The sequence below is a fragment of the Aythya ferina genome (assembly GCF_964211825.1).
Source record: "Aythya ferina genome assembly, chromosome: 7".
In the NCBI taxonomy this organism is placed as follows: domain Eukaryota; kingdom Metazoa; phylum Chordata; class Aves; order Anseriformes; family Anatidae; genus Aythya; species Aythya ferina.
The window spans coordinates 22,850,306-22,869,676 of record NC_140302.1 but is presented as its reverse complement, the minus strand read 5'-3'; the positions used below and the strand labels follow the sequence as shown (position 1 = coordinate 22,869,676).

Below are 19,371 nucleotides of genomic sequence, written 5' to 3'. Positions count from 1 at the left end.
ATCCTCAGAAATTCAGTTTTTCCATGATTTCAGTGAAATAGGACTGCACACTTTTATTCTGTGTACTGTTTATTTTGTCAAACCTGTTTCTACAGTTACCCACTAAAGAAATAAATTTTTATGTGTTGAATTCCTTGAATACAGTTAATTGAACTTTAACTGTAGAATAATTTCAGTTTTCACTGACCTATAGATATGATCTTTTCATATGAGTTTTTATGGAAAAAATGCTTTACTTAAGAGGATCATTTAGTTCAGAAATTGCCAGTGCTTGACAACAAACAAACAAACAAACAAAAACATAAAATAGACAATCATACTTCTTGTCTGAAGTACTTACTGTCCTACTAGTAATGCTTTGATTCCCACCGCTTCTTTTCCCATTCAGTTAATGAATATCACCTTTTAGTGAAGGGAGCTTGTTTCAAAAGCTGGGAGCTCTTTAGCTCCCCCACTGTTACAAAATCATATTAAGATTTCTCGTCAAGGATGACCTTCCTGCTTTCTTTTCCTTAATACATTAATCCCACTGAACCAGGGAGAGCATAAATTGTGTATCCTGTTAGTGATGACGATAATTTGTTTTACTGTTTGGATTATGATGTTTTTTACACAAAAATGCTCTTGAATATGTTTTTAGTCAATTAAATCAGTTACTCTGATGATTTATGCAAGAACTTTGGCTTTGTTATTTTGAGTGTGATCTGGCAACCTCTTATCTCACCCAAGAGGAGTATTGATGAAAAGCCACCAGTAAGAACAGAAGAAACAAAAATAAGTATTTCACCTCTTATTTTGTTTTAGTAAATGTGAGGATATTGAACAGTGATTTTCTGCAAAAGCAATATTCTGTTTCCATAATATAAGTGGTCATATTATGAGTGCTACAGCTTCTCTTACTGCATTCTATCAAATGTATGATGGACGATTAGTATTTCTTTGCACTTTGAACTTTCATTCACATAAATAATTACTGAGAAGTAAATTTCTCAGTGCTTATAGTTCTATCACTTCTTTTGATATCATCATATAGTGTCAGGATCTGGAAATATCTTTCAACTGACACTGTTCTAATTAGATGGATAATTAGTACATTGTTACTGCTTTGGCTATAGCTGTTCATTATTATTTTTTTTTTTTTTTTCACCACTGATAGCACATTTCTTATCTACACTTGAAGGTCATTTTGAAAATTTTCTTATTTCTCCAGTGGTTGGGACTGGTTATGCTGCAAGTAAATTAAAGCTGATTGCTTGACAGCTGGAATACGCTGGAATAAAACCAACTGGAATTAGTGTGTTAAATGACTACTTTGTATTATGTGCTATAACATTTTTGTACGACCCCTTTTAAAAATGTTGAAAACAGATTTAGTTGGGGTTTTTTTGTTTGTTTGTTTGTTTTTTTTTTTGAAAATCAATATGATAGACCACAGTCACCTTAGGGATGAATACGTTTCTTGAGACTATTATACACATCTGTAGTATACTTATAACTTCTCTTGATGCTTCTTAAAATTTGGGTATTCTCAAATGCAGGCATTGTGGATTACTGTCTTAAGTTTTAAGTATACAGATAGTGACTGATAATGAATGGATAAATACCTTTCACATTTTAGAAGTTTTTCCTCCTTTCTGTCATTAGAATGTGCAGGTGTCTGCCCAACCCCATTCATCTGGTAAGCAGTCAGCACTGTTCATCAGGCATTTTTCTCTCTTCAGATATTCAATCTGTTTTGTTATTATTCTACAACTTTCCTCCCAATATATCTTTATTATTATGAACTTACTGAAGTCTTTGGTAGTACCTTAGGTGTGGTCTTCAGTTTGGAGAAAAAAAAAGTGCAATTACTAATGGTATTTTATGATAACTCTGTACGTCTCTACATATGCGGTATAAAAAGACAAAAAGCATTTATTTATTTTTTAATTCTTACCATTTTTCTCTTCCCAATTTGTTTTTATGGTGCAACTCTCAATGAATTATGCATGCTGTTGGAATAAACAATATTCTGGTTTACCGAGGAGGATTTCAAAACCTTAAAAATAATTTATCATTTTACACTATGGTGTTTCAATATAAACAATTCCAGTCTTATTATGATACCACAAAGAAACGAAGTACATTCTCACATTTTTAGGGGATGTTTACACACACTCCTTTTGTATCTGATCATATAATGACTGTAAAGAGAAGAAACAGCTTAGACTGTTACATTTCAACTGTTATCAGTTTCATCTAAAGGAGTTATTATTAGTGCTTGTATATATTTATATAAAAGTTGTTCTATTCTGCTTGAACTGAAGATAGTACGTAAGAGAGGCTGTAAAATTTAAAAAACAATTTCTTCACGCAACCCCAACACAGAGGTCCCAGATGTACAGTCTTAATGGACTGAACTTTCTATCTTTTGTCAAATTATCTTGGATATCCATCTAGCACACCTTTTTATCTAAGAAGTTGGGGGGAGAAAAAAACACAACAGAAATGAAAAGAAAATGCACAGCAGGGGCAGGGGTGGTTGCTCTTTCCTGTGTTACTTTGGTGTACCTTCAGCTGGTGTTGGAATGGACCTTAAAGAAAGGAGTTCAGAGCAGGTCATGAGCTGAATACTGGTTGTTCAGCTCATCCATCAGCTAGAAGCAGAACTGGGTCAAGTCTGGTCTTCCTGTCTGAGCTAGTTCCTGGGCTGCCCAGCAGAAAATCCAATGTAATTTACTTTTTTTTTTTTTTTTTTCCCCAAGTGAAATTTTTATTTATTTTTTTTTTTATTCTCTGGGAAAATTATCAGAGGAAATGCATATTTTAAGTAACTCTTCCTTCTCTGTTCAGTATGCATTTGGGAACTGCAGGCTCCATCTAAATATTTTGTCTTTCTTGGGTCTGGTTATCAGAGATGTGCTTTTTCTGTGTGGGATTCACTACTGCATGAGTTCATGCTCTTTGGGATGTGGCATTGTCTCACTGAAAAGGCTTCAGCTGTGGAATTTGTTTATTATATTGAGTGAACCCAAGTCCATTGACTTCGGGGGCATGATATAAAGATTATTTCTCTTTGCTTGAGGGGTTGCATTTGAAGTTTGTTTGCATTATGACTGAGAACTTTTTGTTTGACAAATCTTGATGTACTACAGTAGATTACCTAATTCTAGGCGTGTTTTATACCTGAATAAAACTTTGTTGCTGAGGACTACATCTTTGCACTTTTCATAGTTTCATGAAAGCAAAAGTCATGGAAACCATTTAAGGAAACTGTGATATGATTTTTGTTTGATTAACTCTAAAGGAAGGACTAGAAAGGAGTTCGGAGAAATGGGTTGTAGCGCATTAGAACAATTAATCCTTTTAGGTATGTTGGCACTAATAAAGAATAACATAAAGTGGAAGCAATGACTCTTTGATTGTCTTTGCTTCTCAGTTGTTAACATGCTTTTTGGCATGATTTTGGTCCTTGTTAGGGAGCACTATGCTGGAAAATGTTCATGCCAATGTTCTACCCAAAAAGGGAAAGTTTGAGACTCTGTCCCACACAATTCTCCAGTCCTATTCCAGCAGGCTTCCATTGGCAAATCATCTTCTGTTCTCAGGAAGCCACACACCTCCACACCAAAAATCATGCTTCAGAAACGTTGTTCTGATTCTCTGTGGCATTCCCTCCATGCTCTTTCAGATACTGTGAACAAACTGATACTTATTTTAGGATGATCTGAACACCAGAAGGGGCCAAGAAGAGATCTAAGGCCAGGAGCCACGTAGTTGGTGCCACTTAGCCTCAGGGAATGATATCTGGCCCTTTTTACATAGTAATGCTCATGTAGTCATATAATGCACAAGCTGAAAATACCACAACTGTTCTGTGGCTGCTGCTGGAATAGTTTGGGGGTATTGGTCATGAGAGCAGGGCACCATTTGGTCTCTCTAGGCATTCAGAAAACATCGGACCAGCACCATTATCATAATAACCCTTATGATAACCCCACGTTTTTTTTTTTGTTGTTTTTTTTTTTTGTTTGTTTGTTTGTTTTTTCCTGAGGGAGTTCTACTTGCGCTCTGTTGGTTGCTCTGTGATGTTGCCTAGCAAATTCCTAAAGGCAGCAAGTATATGCAGTTAGATATGTGCTTGCAAATACATTCATATTTGCCTTGAATATCAAGAACTTATATATTTGTTTCACCATAGTCATCCCCTCCAAAGAAGAGGGGAAAGAAAAAAAGCTGCCATTTAAATATGAACCTGCCTTGCAACCTTTATATAGGTGAAAAGGACAAATGGAAAATTGCCTAATATTCACACTTCTTTGGGCTAGTTATCTCATAGCAGATACTTGAGGTTTTGGATCTCTATCTCCACTGGCCCTCATGTCTCCCTGATAAGCAGCACTGCTGTGTATGTGAGGCTGGTTGTTTTCCAGTGTGGTATGAATGAAATAGCCCACAGCCTGTGTTGCAGCCCACCAGAGAAGTGTGTTTGTGTGATGTATGGATTACATGCTCTAGGGTATAGCCTGAGCTATATGTCATGAGAGTGTTTGAAGGCTTCAGAGCCTGTGGGAACAGCTCCACAGGGTGGGAAAGGACAAACCTGGTGTAGAGTTACTGTCTTCTGGATGTGGTCCCTGGGACAAACAGTCCCCCAGAGCATCTTGGGAGAAGGAGACCTAAGTTGCAAAGGGATTAATGAAGTGAGATGGGAATTCAGTAATGTGTCTGGTCAGGGGAGTGGTGCTCCCCAGTAGTATCTTAGATGGATTTCATGAGATCTAGGACTGAGTACCATCATCTGATTTATTTGGTTTGCATCTTAGGTCCGTTACTTGGGGTTTAGATCTTTATATATATTGCAAGGACAGTCTGAAAACTGAACTCTAAAATAAATACCTTCTCAAAAGGTTTCTCCAGGAATCAATTTATTTATTTATTTATTTATTAAAAAGAAAAGTAAAACATTGAATGGAATTTGGTTTAGGAAAATAACTTCACTGGAATAAAGAGTGTTCATTTTCTTAGTGTTTATTTCTTCATAATAAAACATTTAAAATGTGAAATTCTTAACACATGGCTGGAAACTGGTAATTATTTAAACCAGCTGCCTAGCTGCAATGTATAGCAATATTTATTTTATCACTATGATTCAATAGCACAGGAGAAAAAATAAGGCAATTGAAAATGCTGTGAATGAATAAAATGTGAGAAATACTTAATAATGTGTGCACAGCAGTGATTTGTTCTAAAAATCAAAATTATATTTAATCTTTTATTAAAATAAATGATTAATTTTCTGATGTGGTTAAAAGTACTTTTACATCTTGAAGCTGTAATTACAGTATAAGTTATCTAAAATCAAATGCATGACTAGCACCCTTTTCCACGTGTTTATCCAACAAACCTTTGTGCCTGTAAGTATGTGAAAAGGATGCTCTTCATGTCTTTTTTTTTTTTTCCTTCAAGATTTCTGCAGGTCTCTAATTGCAAGCATCTTCCTGTATGCAGGTGACTAACTGTGTTTAAGGTAAAAGAGATGCCTAACTTGTTATGTTATAATTCATATTTTTCATTCAGTTTTTTTTTCTAAAGAAGTAATATACAAAATTATTCAGTGTAATTTCAGCATCAAGAGTAAGAGCTACAATTTGACCAGGTACTGATTACTTGAAAGGGTTTCTTTTCATCATCTGTAGTTAAGCCTCATTTCTGTGTTTGTATACTGAACAGTGTAACAAACATTTTCCTTTATCTTCTAGCTCCTTCCCACAGCATGTTCTCAGAAGGGAAGAATGTTATGAATTGCATGAAAAGTTTGATTTAATTCATAACTGTAAAAAAGTAATGTTATTTAAGTTTTCCAGTGAAGTTGTTCATTGTATTCACAGAACTGTTTTTTAGTGCAAATCAAATCCATTCTGATAACAGCCCATTGCAAGGTTTTGGACTTCACTGCAGCTAATTAAAAGCAGGTGGATAATTCCCATGTAACAAACCATCTCAATGAAATGTAGATAACATATTAATTGTTAAAGAAGAATATATAATTTCTTCCCCACAGACCTTATAGGAATGCTAGGATTCTCTAAAGCCATGATCCTTTCATATTTTGAACAGAAAAACAATTGTATTTTAACTATGATGCTCATACTACTGTGTTTATTAAACCTGCATTTTAGTTGGCAGTGTAGAGAAGAGAAGGCCCTGAAGGAAACCTAAGTTTCGAAACCTGATCTCTGTGTGAAAGTCTCTGTGAAAGTATGGTATAAAGACCTGAAAGAATTAGTTCAGAAATGCAAATTTATGTAGTTAAATTCTATATTTTTTAATTTTGTGCTGTCTGTTATATTTTTCAAGAATTTCTTCTTCAGAGAAACAAAATTGTGACTAAATGAGATGGCAGTATTATAGAGCATGAGCTGTGTTTACTGACTGTTCTGTTTATAAACCAAGTGTTCTGTTTAATCTTGTAATTTATTTAGATAGTTCTCTGTAACTTCTAGGAGTTTGTTTTATGTGGATAAAAGATGCTGCTTTCAGTCTACTTACCGGGGCCACAGGGCAGGAGACCCAGAAGTGGAGTAGGAGACTAGTGTGCTGCTCAGTTGTGGGATTTTCATGGACTTGCCAGCCATGTTCAGACTGCCCTCTTTTTCTAGGCATAATGAACAGAAGACCCGAAAAACAAATTGGCACCGTGAACATCTTTCAAAGACAGAAATAGTTGTATTTAAGCCAGATGAGAGTTCTGAAGTGCACGTATCTTTGTGAATCAGGCTTTTCAGAACAGTCCAAATATAATATTTATATCTAATGTCATTGTAATAGGCCTCAGAGATGGTCTCTCTGTAACACAGTATATAACTAAATGACCCAGTATGAAGTGGAATTTGAGACGTTAGTCTTTCCAAGCCTAGCCAATTTAAATGTGGGGACTTTATTTTTTCTTGACTGATCCAAGTTCTGTGCAGTCTCAGAAGATAAGATCAAGGAAATAACAGAATAAAATAATAGAAAATTTAATGTAGTTACATTTTCCAGTTTAGATATTTATAATTTTAAAACAATTACCAAATTTAGTCACAGTATGGGTATCTAAAAAATTCAGAAAATCTGACAAATAAGACAAATTGAATCCATTTTTGATCTTTCATTATGTCGTTGTTAAAATACATTGCTAAGACTTTCCTAAAGAGTTGATTAGAGAAATACTTAATGTTGTACATATGATATTTTTTTTAATCTGAAAAGTAGGAGGCAGATCTTACGAGATGTGGAGTTTCTTAGATCACGACAGTATACTGCGTGTATATTGGAGCATAGCCATTTTTATGTTGTAAACACAGGAATCTGCATGCTTTCAGATACCTGGGTTTAATTGTTCATGATTGATCCCAAATTGCCACGTGTATGTTATAGTGCCTGGTTCTGGGTAAGGAGTAATGTTGCTGCATAAGCTCATTCAGTCACACCAGGGTGTAATAACACACACATTAGCTCCTAGCTCAGAGCTGAATTGCTCTGTTCTTCATATCCTTTGGCAGTGGGCCATCAAAATACCTCAAATTATATGCATATGTTTATTGGTAAATTTTACAAATAACTTGAAAAAATCTCCAAATCTTACTAACATTACAATATTTTTCTACATCAATTATACTTTGTTTCAGTATCAGTATTAACGTGTTTTCATTTGCATCTAGACATAAGAAAATATGTGATATGCATATGCTTGGAAAAGTGCTTACTGTTTATTTGTAATAAGAAATACTAAGAGCCAGACAAGATAAGATAGTCTTGTGCGACACATAATTTTAAAACTTTAGAAAAAAAGCAAAATGTTGGTTCACAAGGTCTCAAGCTCGCTAGTTATGAGCATATGATTTCTTCTGACATTTGGTTTCTATCCTTATGGTAAGCAATGTCTCTTATTTTGAAATGGACTTTGAGCTCTTCTATAACTTATTCTAAATGTTACATGAAAATATTCCTTTTTTACAGCATACAACAAGTGGAATAAGATTTGTTAAGAGACAGAAATTTCTTCTGCACATTGAATAACCATTCTTTAAAAAAAAAAGAAAAAAGATTTCTTGAGCTTCCAAAACAAATTGCACTTCTTTTGTATATTGTATATTTTAATAGGTAACATCTTCAGAATGACTGCATATTTGTATTGTATTGCTTCTGAAATAGACAGAAAAATATTGCAGTGCAAAATCACTAAATTAGGGCCTCTTGTGACACCAACAGAGGAAAAATAGACAACTTCTTCAATAGCTTGTATGTAGGGTCAGTTTGCATGTATACTTGATGGTTGTGAATAGTACAAACTTTGCTGCATTACTGAATTTCTACTGTATAGAGGTTGAAAGAGGAAAACATTTTTGACTAAGCCTCTTTTTTGTGGTAAAAGTCTTTTTTTTTCTTTTTTTTTTTTTTTTTTCTTCTTCTTTTTTTTTTTTTTTTTTTCTTTTCCCCTCTTTTCTCTCTTCTATAGAAGGTGAAAAGGAAATATTTTCTGTTTTCTGTCTCAGTTTTTAACATTCCCCTAGCTTCATCAGCCTTTTTGTTGACTGGGAAGTCCAGCAAATATCTTTGCCAGTAGTAATTTTGAATCTACTAGTGTTGTGGGGACACATCGATATTATACTTTCCAAGTTGTAGCCAAAGTTCATTTGTTGACATATTTCTTGAATGTGCTTTTATTTAATAAATAAGAAACTGAAGGAAATGGTAATCTTTATGTACTGCTATGATGGGAAAATGCAAATGAGGCACAGAATTTTGTGATTAGTATTTTACAGAGCAGTCATTTACTATAATTACATGTTTTTAATCAGTGGAATTATCATGTTCTATTAACCAAATTCTTTTCTGACTTATTCTAGGATTCTGAGTAACAACAAGATCTTATGGTTGAAGAATGGCTCTTTCTTTGGACTGAGATCCCTGGAGAGACTGTGAGTAACTGATCAACCTCTTTCCACCTTCAATTAAAAAGTCTTCATATTTTAAGTGTAAAAACAAACCTCAAAAACAAAGTTAAAGTGTTCTGAACTGTGCTGCATAGTACAGTTTCTAAGCAGTTGTCAAGTTAAGAAACAGAATAGAAATGAGTGAATGGGGATGGACACTGAAAATACAGGAAGGCACTACCATCAATTTGGAACTAAAATAAACATCCAGTCAAAGACTTGTACTACGCTGTGTACACTATCATAGTGAAGACTGGTATATGTAATGGTAACACTAACGTACCTGACATATAGTTTGGATTGTTTAACTCACTGGTCTCCAATACTTCTATTTTTAATTATATTCTAGACAAAGAAATTGGACAGCATTTATCACTGGAGCAGACAGTGACATTGATGTAGCTCCATGTTTGTATGTTTGCAGTCAGCATTTAGAGGGGGTAGAGAATGAGGTTTCCATCTAATATGCTCAGAAACAACTGATGAAATAGGGAGGAAAACATTTGGAAACTTCAATGAAATAAATGCACTGTGCAACTCTGTTGTAGAAACACTGTTTTCTGTATATATAGGTCACTCGTTTGAAAATAATCACGTCAGCAAGTCTAAAAGTCTTTATAGTCTCTTTTTTCTTTTTTTTTTTTTTTAACTTCTCAACTTACTTTGCCAGTACATCTAAATGAGTAATTATATTATGCCTTATCTTAAAATATCTCCTGCAGCTTAAGCTAAATTATTTTTATGTTCATTCCTAAGAACACCTTCATTATATAGAGCTGTGGATATAAAGTAGTTGTTACATTTGTGTATTCATTAATATATTCATGTATTCTATGACAAGTGAAAGTTACCATATAGTAAAAAAAAAAAAAAAAATAGGAAAAAATGTATTTAATTCAACACTAACTAATATTTTACTATGTATGTGTGTGATGTGCCTGCTGTTTATGGCTGTGTATTAAGCCAGGTAATTAAGTATGTGATACTGAGATATATGACTAGTCTAAATGTAAGTTAAAAATAAACAATATATTTCAATGGAATAATCCCTTAAGCACCTTCAAGGATTAGGATTGACTAACTGTCTATGTAAGTGAATATTATTTTTTTTCTGCATACAGTTATAGATGTAACAAATTCTTCATTTAATATTAGCATATATTAAGGAGTGGAATATTAATGGAATGGAGTAGTTCTGATGTGTGTTATTTATTGACTAGCTAATTCTCAGTTGTAACAATGATGATTTGTAAAGATGTTTGCAAACATTTTAGAGAAAATGTAGAATAAAATATAGAATTACAAATTTATTGAAAGAAAATAAATCAGTAAATAAAATCCTAATGTATTACAAATAAAGCATTGTTGTTTAGAAATAGAGGAAACCATTTCCTCTTTTTTTTTATTTCCTTTTTTTTATGTTTAATTTGCATTTTTATACATCTGACAAGGAAACTTAAAACAAATATGCATATGGATTCATAATGAATTAGATTTGAATAAACTGGCAATTGCATTAAGGATGTACTTTTAAAAAACCTTGTTAGTTATCTAGTTAGAGAAATACTTTAACCTGAAGAAACATTGCAAATGGTATTGAAAACAGTCAGAAAACAACAACAACAAAATACCTTAGTTGTGTAGCCTCAACTGTCATCACCATCTAAACCTTATTAATTTTATAGTATTGATTTTCACAACATTACAGATGAAATGGGTGTCATCTCTGTGTATGGTTAGTGCTCTTTGGCCACACTGCTAATACAAAATCAATAAGTCATTCTTGCAGCAAAGGCTAGGAGTCAGGTGGTGACATTCTCATCAGATTCAAATGCCCTGCTGCTTGTTCTGTCCCTGCACACTTCTCATCAATATTTACAAAGATCCAGTTTCAGCAGGGAAGTTGGAAATGGCTTGGATAATCTACTTAAGAGGTGGAAGCAGTGGGTGTGGTCTGGATGAGTACTCTTAACCTTTAGACAAGGTTTCCCAACTATGCCTCACATTATACATAAACCACTTTAGAGTTACTACAGACACTTAAAACGGAGCACCAATCCAACTGAAGTAAGGTTCAGTTTACAAGATGATATGATTAGAATGTAAGCATGCTGAAGTTAAGGCTTACTCATTTAATTTAGCTTTGCACTCCTTGTGGTCTTAAAACGAACAAACAGTTAGTGAAGAGAATGCCACGGAGACAAGAATTGTGTGTCAGTAATTCTTTTGTGGTTATGGTGAACCACAAGAGCATTAGCTCATGTGGACTATAAAATCATTTAATGTCAAACTTGAAAAATTTAGAGGGGAAGTAAAATATCAGGTGGAACAGAGTGACTTGTATATTCCGGCTTTTTCCCAGAGTGCTCAAAACCACTTTTTGAGCAGAGAGTTGTTTCAAGCCATAGTACAGTAAACTAGAGACAACTTTCACCTTATTATTTTGCTTTCTAAGACATGTCACAACAGGAATTGGATTACAGAAGTGTTAGTCCTCCCAAGTCCTGGTGATTTCTCAACAGTGTATTACACAAGTGAGAGGTCTCACTGAGTTTTAAACCAGAACTCCCCATTTTATGCAACTTTAATCAAGTAAACTGAGAAACTTCAGACTGCTCATCAACAGTCCGTTCTACTAGTAAGGGAGTACCTATTTATTTAAATCTTAAGACTATGGAAGACTGTCTCACATAGTGCATGAAATGCATTACTTTTCATTGTTTTGTTCTAATCTTAGTTGGATCTGACTTTGTATTGTTTCTGCAGGCTTCTCAGAATTTTTCTTTTTCTTTTTCTTTTTTTCTTTTTTTTTTTTTTTTTCAAACATAGAATGAGTATTTTAACTTTTCTATTTTGAATTATCTTAAACTGTCTTATTGCTGTAAAGGGAAATCTGATGTTAACTTTTCAGATGATGCAACCACCCGGAGGGGAAAAAAAAGAGGATACAGTTATTTCCTTTGTAGATAATAAAGAAAGAAAGACAATAAAGAAAGATAATAATCTTTACTAATAAGTATTAATATTGAATATACAATAAATGTTTGTATTAAAAACAAAACATTTAATAGTATCTGTATTAAAACATGTATAATTAATAATGATCAGAATATATTTAAGAAATGTTAACATTTTTACTCAACAGTTTATAAAAATGATTTGAAAAAACACCATCCAACAAAAGGTGCCTTTTTTGTATTCTGTGTGTGTGAACTGTGAGTCACAAGAGTGCTCTGTAGAGGTGGCACACACTCTCAGTACTTAGCTTGAGTTTTCTGAAACCCTTGTGGTGTTTTGGAAAGGTTGACTCAGAAATGTGTTTTAGCATCTGGATCATGATGCACCTCTGTGCCTCTGGGCTTACTTTGTAGTCTAACTAAAAAGAGGTATTAAGAAGTAAATAGTATTACTCAAAAAACCATGTGGGAATAGAACTTTTCTGTAAACTTAGGATTTGGACTGTCCTTAGTTATATAGACCTTGACTACTCCCTTTGTTTTGGATGCAAATCAGAAGTATGGGTAGAAAAATAAACGTATTTGAAACAACTGTGGTAAACAAACTGTTACGACCTTGAACCCATTTTTGTGGTACACACTGTGGAGATGGCTTTGTATTCAGGAAGGCTGAGAGTTCAGTATGGCTTTGAATCTTGTGGCAAAGACTTGACAGCTTGTAATTATTTGGGGTCCGGTGCCTACCCTGTTGGTATTTGGTGTCTTACATTCTAGTGAGATACATTGATCTGCATGAAGTAATCATAAAGTAAGTTTTTCATATGCTCTAGGGACCATATAAGAAAGACAAAGTGGGTTTTCCAAGCCATGAGACAGTGAGGTGGTCCTGTTGAGTAAGTCTCAGCTATCCAGAAGCTCTCATTTAGTTAGTGATTTGGAGGATGTGAATAACTGATAGAGTATGAACCTATGTAGTTTGGTGGTAAAAAATATTGCATAAATTGAAACAATACATTAAATAGAAAATCTGTTCTATTGTAGTTTGATTTTATATATATATATATATATATATATATATATATGTATAAACTTATGAGCAGTAGGGATAATCATTGTTATCACTTGAGGCTAGTGCAGACTGCCAAGTTACTAGTGGGTGCTCTATCATGGCAGTAGATGGCATGTAGTCTCTGAGCTACAGTCTCTGAGCAGTGTGCCACAAATATTAGTAGCAGTAGTGGAAAATATCTTTTTTCTTGACAATACTCTACCTCTAGAAGTATCGCTTCTGGAGAGTACCCTACTCCACGTAATGCTTCTGAGTACAAGAACTGAGGCTGTTGGACCAGGTACTCCAGCTGCGCTGGACCCAAAGTCCAGATCTCAACTAGGAAATTAGATGTTTTTCCCTCATCCTGATGTCAGCTGGCAAAAAAACAGTATGCATCTGAGCTATTAACAACACAAAATTTTCTTATGCTCCACAACAGCCACTGCATCAAAATTGTGTGGATAGCTCCCCAAGCACCTTCTACATGGGGCAATCTGTTGTGGCTTCTACTCCCCTGTGGGTTTCCTGGTACTCAGTTGATCTAGTACTTGTGCATTTTCTGAAGTGGTTTTATGAAAGCTTTCTCTCTCTTTCATAACTGAATGTGTGTTTTCATGAAATGTATAGAAGCATAATTACCTTTGAGGCTGCTGCTACTTTTTCCCCTGTGGCTGAAACTCTTTAACAGGTTCAGAAGTTATTTAGAGGGAATCAACAAATAAAAATAAAGAAACATAATCAAACAGACCATCATTGCATAAGCAGTGTTTCCTTGGGAAATCAGGATGAAAGATCACTGTGCAATATTACACAGATTGTTTCACAGTTCACCAAGAACCAGGCATTAACAGTCACTTTAAAAGTGACTGTTTTACAGAAACTTGCTATTGCATTTCCTAGTGTTTCTAGACAATGAAAATACCACTGAAGTATCTTTAGGAATTTAGGGGTTAATTTACTTTTTGTTTTAGTTTTCTTCATTTTGTCTATTTATTTATTTGTTTTAACTATATGGACTGGACTTATTAGACTAGGTCTCACATTGTATATTACCTTTATTAAATGTTGTGTTATTGTAAGGTTACCAGCTATGCGGGCACATGTTGTCCTCATTAATTATTAGATAAGAATGCACAAAAACATTTTTTTGTTAGATTGCAGCATAATGACTTTCTGCAACAATATATTGTGCTGTGCAACTGAAATAATAACACATTAACTTGGAATGAAAGGGCAGGAAAGACAAGCACAACAAATAAGACTATAGAAAAAATTATGTTGTTAAACAGCTGGTATAAAAATATGGTATTTAGGTGGTCTTTGGCAAAGCTCAAGTGATGAAATGTTAAAATATAAAGGTTTTGCATTTTTATATACTGAAGTGTTTCTTATAACATACAATTTACATTGTTTAAATTACTGGCCACTTAACTTTTCCTGCCTATACATTTGAAATGTATGTGTACGCAAGCAGAAACAGAAATATACTTATTTGGCAGTGTGAAGGATTGGGAATATGCTTAAAGAAATGCTGAAACAATTTAAATTAATATATATATATATATATATATATATAAAAAAAACATATTTAAAGTTAGAAAATTCATAAGTTAAATTTCAAAATATTTGTTCTTGTACAGACTTGTTTTAAAATATATAAATACTAGTTGTTATAAGATAAAGTTTTGTGATCCATCCAGGATTCAATTGCAGATTTTTTTTTTATTTTTATTTTGTAGATGCTACATTTAAGGCATTGCATTTGATTAATAAAAGCAGATTTTTAGCCACTGTGCCTTTTACTTAAGGTTAATTACACCTTCTTAGTCATAAGTTGTATTCACAGAGAATTTTATGCATTCTATAGCAAATACATAATAGGACATAGTACTTGTATATTGATGTAAAAGAATTCTTTGAAAGAAGAGAATAAATAAAAAAGCATTTATTTGAGGCAAATGACTGAAAATCAAAGATGTATTTTTTGAGGGGTTTTCCATAAATTGTCATTAAATCTTTGTCACGTCTCTTTCTAACTTAATTTTTCATCCGCAAAATAATATTGTTTGGTTAGTATCTCCAAATTTAGTAATACTGGAGATCTCAGAGTGAAAAGATTATATGAAAAACTATGATGATAATTATGTAATGCCAATTATTTTATGTGGCAACCTTATATAGATTGAATAATCTATTTTTTTATGATGCACTCCTTACAGCCTGGATGAGAAGCAGTCTGAAGCAGCATGAATACACAGGTGCAGAAAGGGTATTGATGTTTAGTTGATATATTTTGTGCAGTTCCATGCATCACCAAAATTAAGTTATTAGCTAAGTTTAGTAGTAGATTTAAACTTCAGTTTTTGGTAAGCAAAGAAAAGTCTGTTTTTGTAGCAGAAAATTGTCCCATACCAGAAAAATCTTTAGCTTGGAAGTAACTTTCTCTAAATCCCATGGAGACCATCTGAGTGTGGTCCTGGCTGAATTGCACAGTGCATGTACAGGTGTTGGACAGGGCTAGAGATGATCTTCAGTCTATAATCTCTTGTGACCCAGGATCTCTTAGTGACAAGACTAAGGTTAGTGCCAGCACATCTCTGTACCTGAGAGAACTATGACAAATGCTAGCAGGGTTACAGTGAAGTGTTGCTGTGGTCATCCTCTTGCTGCCTTCTTGACATGCTTTTCAGTGTCAGCATTAGTCCAGACATACACGTATATTACTGGAAGAATTTAATCCGGTGTAATCAAATATCACAGGGAAAAATTCAAACAAGATGGATCATATATAAAGCATTCATACTGCTATTAAAAATAGCTAGAATCCTGTTAGCAAGAAGGTCTTCATGTAAAGATTTGGACATATTCTGTTGCTTTTTATTTTTTTAATGAATAAAAATCACCTGTAGCTTTCCTATTGAATGTATTTCCCCCCCCCTCCGTGGACAGTACATGAAATCAGAAATATGCCAAGTAAGAATAATGTAATGAAAAAAAAAAAAAAAACAAAAACGCCTACCAGAGCTTACCCCAAGCTAGGCTTTTGAGTTTGCAGAATTGATACTCCCATTCTCTGTTAGTATTTACTGGGTTAAGAGTTCTAACCGCAAAATGAGAGAGATCAATGGATGCCCTTACTACTGTAGCTTGATGAAAATGCCTGCTTGCTTACATAAGCAGCAAAACCTAAAGATTCCTTAAAAAAATATCATGGAACAGAAAACTGGACTTGGAAAAAGCTCTGTTGGTCCTCATGTAGAAGTCAGGGAGTACAGGTAAAACTTATTTCAAAGTAAATGCTGTTTTTGTTGTAGGTAGTATTTTAAGGAATTCCACAGAAGAAGGGTGTATTAATTTTCAATTGTTGCATAGAAATTTTGAAAAAACAGAGAAGGAGAAACAGAGGCAAGATTAATGTCACAAATGAAACTGGTGTTAACTTAATTCTGTGGTCCTTTATGGATCTCTTGGTTAAATCTTGTGAATAACAATGAGTTACTCATTTAGTGTTTAGTAACACATAAGCTAAGTAGGAGCTTTTTTTTTTTTTTTTTTTTGGAGGGGGGGAGGAGAAGAAAAGCAACAACAAAACCCAACAACAACAATAAGTTACGACCTCCAAATTTTCCAAACTCCAGATATTACTGTGCCTTAGTATCAAAGAGAAACTTAGCATTTTATCAGGAATTATTAATCTATTGTTATCTTTCGTATGACTGTCAGAAACAGAAGAGTTAGAAATAAAAAGGAAAATTACATTACCCTCTTTCTAATAGGCATAGGTACTGTAAGTCTTGCAAGCATGAAGTGACTGTCAAGGCACTTGTAATGTAATCTGACAGAAAGATAATGTATTTTTTTTCTTCTAGGCAGTTGTTTTTATCCAGTACAAAATCACAATATTGGATATCACATACTTCACATTTTTGGGAATGAGGCAACAGGAAAATACCCTGTATATATACTCGTGCAGAGCTTCTATATCATGACACTTTAAAAAAGCAATAATTCTCTAAAGAAAATATATTTCCTTTGGGGTATTACAGTGCCATTTAAAAGCAGCAGCAATTAACTCTGAAAGAACAGATTAGTGAAGTCAATCCCATAGTTTTAGTGCAAAGGATCCAGAACCAAGTGTGATTTTCAACTTTTCTTTCTACCTCAAGTCTGTTGTTTATCTTCTAAACATTCATTTCTCTGGGTCTCGTGTTATTTTTCCCTCTGATATTTTTACTCTCTGACAGAAACAACATGGACTAAAAGACCATGTCTGTGCTCTTAATTCTGTTCTTCATAATGAGACATAAGACTTGCCAGGGCTGCATTCACTTGCAGGCTACTGCTCATTGCCTGATGGGAATGTATGCTGAATATGCTGCTGGGATTACATTCCTCCAGTTCGGGCAAGAAGCTATGGTTTCAGCTTGGGCATGAAGTTGCCAGATGCTGGTATATATGTAGTAATAGTATTTAGAACATCAGTGGTTTGCCAGGCTCCATTTCTACACTTGTAGCCATTTGCCCCTCTCCCCCCCACCCCCACCCCCCTTTTTTTTTTTACTTGACAAAACAGATTTCTGTTGGAAATGCTGCTGTGACAGAATAAAAATGTTTTCCGGGAATGCAGCACTTTAAAGAACACCATTGTCAAAGATGTCAGTATTTCGTTTCAAGTCTATACTGTTTTGTATTCATATAGCAGAACCTTCTGTCAGTGATCAAGCTGAACCATACTACTAAGTAGTGAAGCAATCTGTATACCTTTCCTATAAAGAAATGGCTTACTGGTTGGTGAAGAAGGGAAAAACAAGGTGTTTAAGGGCAGTTTGTATAAAGTCATACCAGCAACATGGTGGGAAGACAAGCTGATAAAAATTAGTGCTAGTTGATCAATAACTGAGCTAATCTAATGAATGAACTGCAAGATAAATTGCTAGCAGACTCCCTGTGTTCAGTATTCTGAGGTTGTGATTCCTCAGCTGTAAGCTATTTTTTATGCAGATGGAATAATATTTTCAAACTTCAAAAAGTATTATAATTATCCTTGAATTCATATGTGACGTGGTCTGTAGCATTTTTAATGTTAAAAAGGCCGAAGGTAGTTACCTCATCTTGTAGTACATGGGCATAAAACGCGAGGGACCTCAAGTCTTGAACAGGAACATCTCTCCCGCATAAGGGTGTGCCCAGTCCAAAGTCCATCCCTTCCTTCCCAGAGCTTTCTAGGCTTTACTGGTCCTTTTCAGTTTAGCTTTTTCTTTCTCTCTCTCTCTCTCTCTCTCTCTCTCTCTCTCTCTCTCTCTCTCTCTCTCTCTCTCTCTCTCTCTCTCTCTCTCTCTCTCTCTCTCTCTCTCTCTCTCTCTCTCTCTCTCTCTCTCTCTCTCTCTCTCTCTCTCTCTCTCTCTCTCTCTCTCTCTCTCTCTCTCTCTCTCCTCTCTCTCTCTCTCTCTCTCTCTCTCTCTCTCTCTCTCTCTCTCTCTCTCTCTCTCTCTCTCTCTCTCTCTCTCTCTCTCTCTCTCTCTCTCTCTCTCTCTCTCTCTCTCTCTCTCTCTTTTCTCTTTCCCTCTCTCTTTCTCTGACTTGATTTCAATTGACAGACATTTCTCATTAGCTTATTTATAGAAAAAAAGTAGTATATAAAATTTATTCTATCCCAAAAGCTTAGGTCTACAGACCTGTGAGGTCTCTGATGAACACCTATTACTCACTCATGTAAAGGTAGTGCAGAAATGTGCCAATGGCAACCAGTGACCCTTGGAGCTTGTTGCCCTCAAAACTTATTGGAGTGCTTGCAGAAAGTATAGTTGATTTTCTGACTTTTGTACTTCACCAAAAATCTCTGAGAAGATTAAAAAAAAAAAAAAAAAAAAAAAAGGAAAAGAAAAAAGAAAGAAAAATAAGAATGCACTTGAAATAGAAGTAAAGACTATGTTTTATGCCAATTTAATTTAAAAAAAAAATACAAACCCAAAATAAGTTGTCTGAAGTAGTTAGGAAAGCTGATGTAATATAACAGCTGTGGGCAGTTTTTCTCCCCACTTCTTAATATAGACAGAATTGATTAGTTGGGTGTAGTATAGTGCTGCGTGTGTCAAGTAGGTACAAAATGGTTGTTCTCACGAGAAAATTGCATGCAGACTTAGCACATGATAAGCTGTCTTGTGTTAACACAAATTGCCTCGTTCTTGAAATGGAAAGTGACTGGGAGAGCTATAGAGGATGTTTGTGTAGTCTGAGCTATGCACATATTCTGTGGAAAAAAAAAAAAAAAAAAAAAAAGAATTAAAAAAAATCCTCTGTGGTCTACTCTAGAAAGTGTTTTGCTGAGGAGAATACAGAGAGAAATATTGTGCTGGAATAAAAATGTGTATTTTTATTAACTTGTGTACTTGAATGAATAAAC

The 19,371-nt window shown here is 34.4% G+C and overlaps 1 protein-coding gene and 1 long non-coding RNA gene across 5 annotated transcripts in view; one reads left to right on the top strand and one right to left on the bottom strand.

Annotated features, from left to right (window-relative positions):
- Window positions 1–19,371, top strand: part of ADGRA1 (adhesion G protein-coupled receptor A1) — a 284,313-nt gene that overhangs the window by 41,444 nt on the left and 223,498 nt on the right. For all 4 annotated transcript variants that reach the window (XM_084525901.1, XM_084525899.1, XM_084525898.1 and 1 more), the window contains exon 2: window positions 8,874–8,945. Coding sequence is in view for 2 of the 4 variants with exons in the window: in XM_084525899.1 (XP_084382025.1) it covers window positions 8,874–8,945 (72 nt within the window). In the remaining 2 variants the exon portion in view is untranslated. The remainder of the gene's footprint in view (window positions 1–8,873; window positions 8,946–19,371) is intronic.
- Window positions 1,129–18,200, bottom strand: LOC311439776. Its single transcript, XR_014694995.1, has 4 exons — window positions 18,075–18,200; window positions 6,532–6,637; window positions 1,937–1,991; window positions 1,129–1,819 (listed from the first exon to the last, which is right to left on the bottom strand). It is a non-coding gene; the product is annotated as an uncharacterized lncRNA (long non-coding RNA).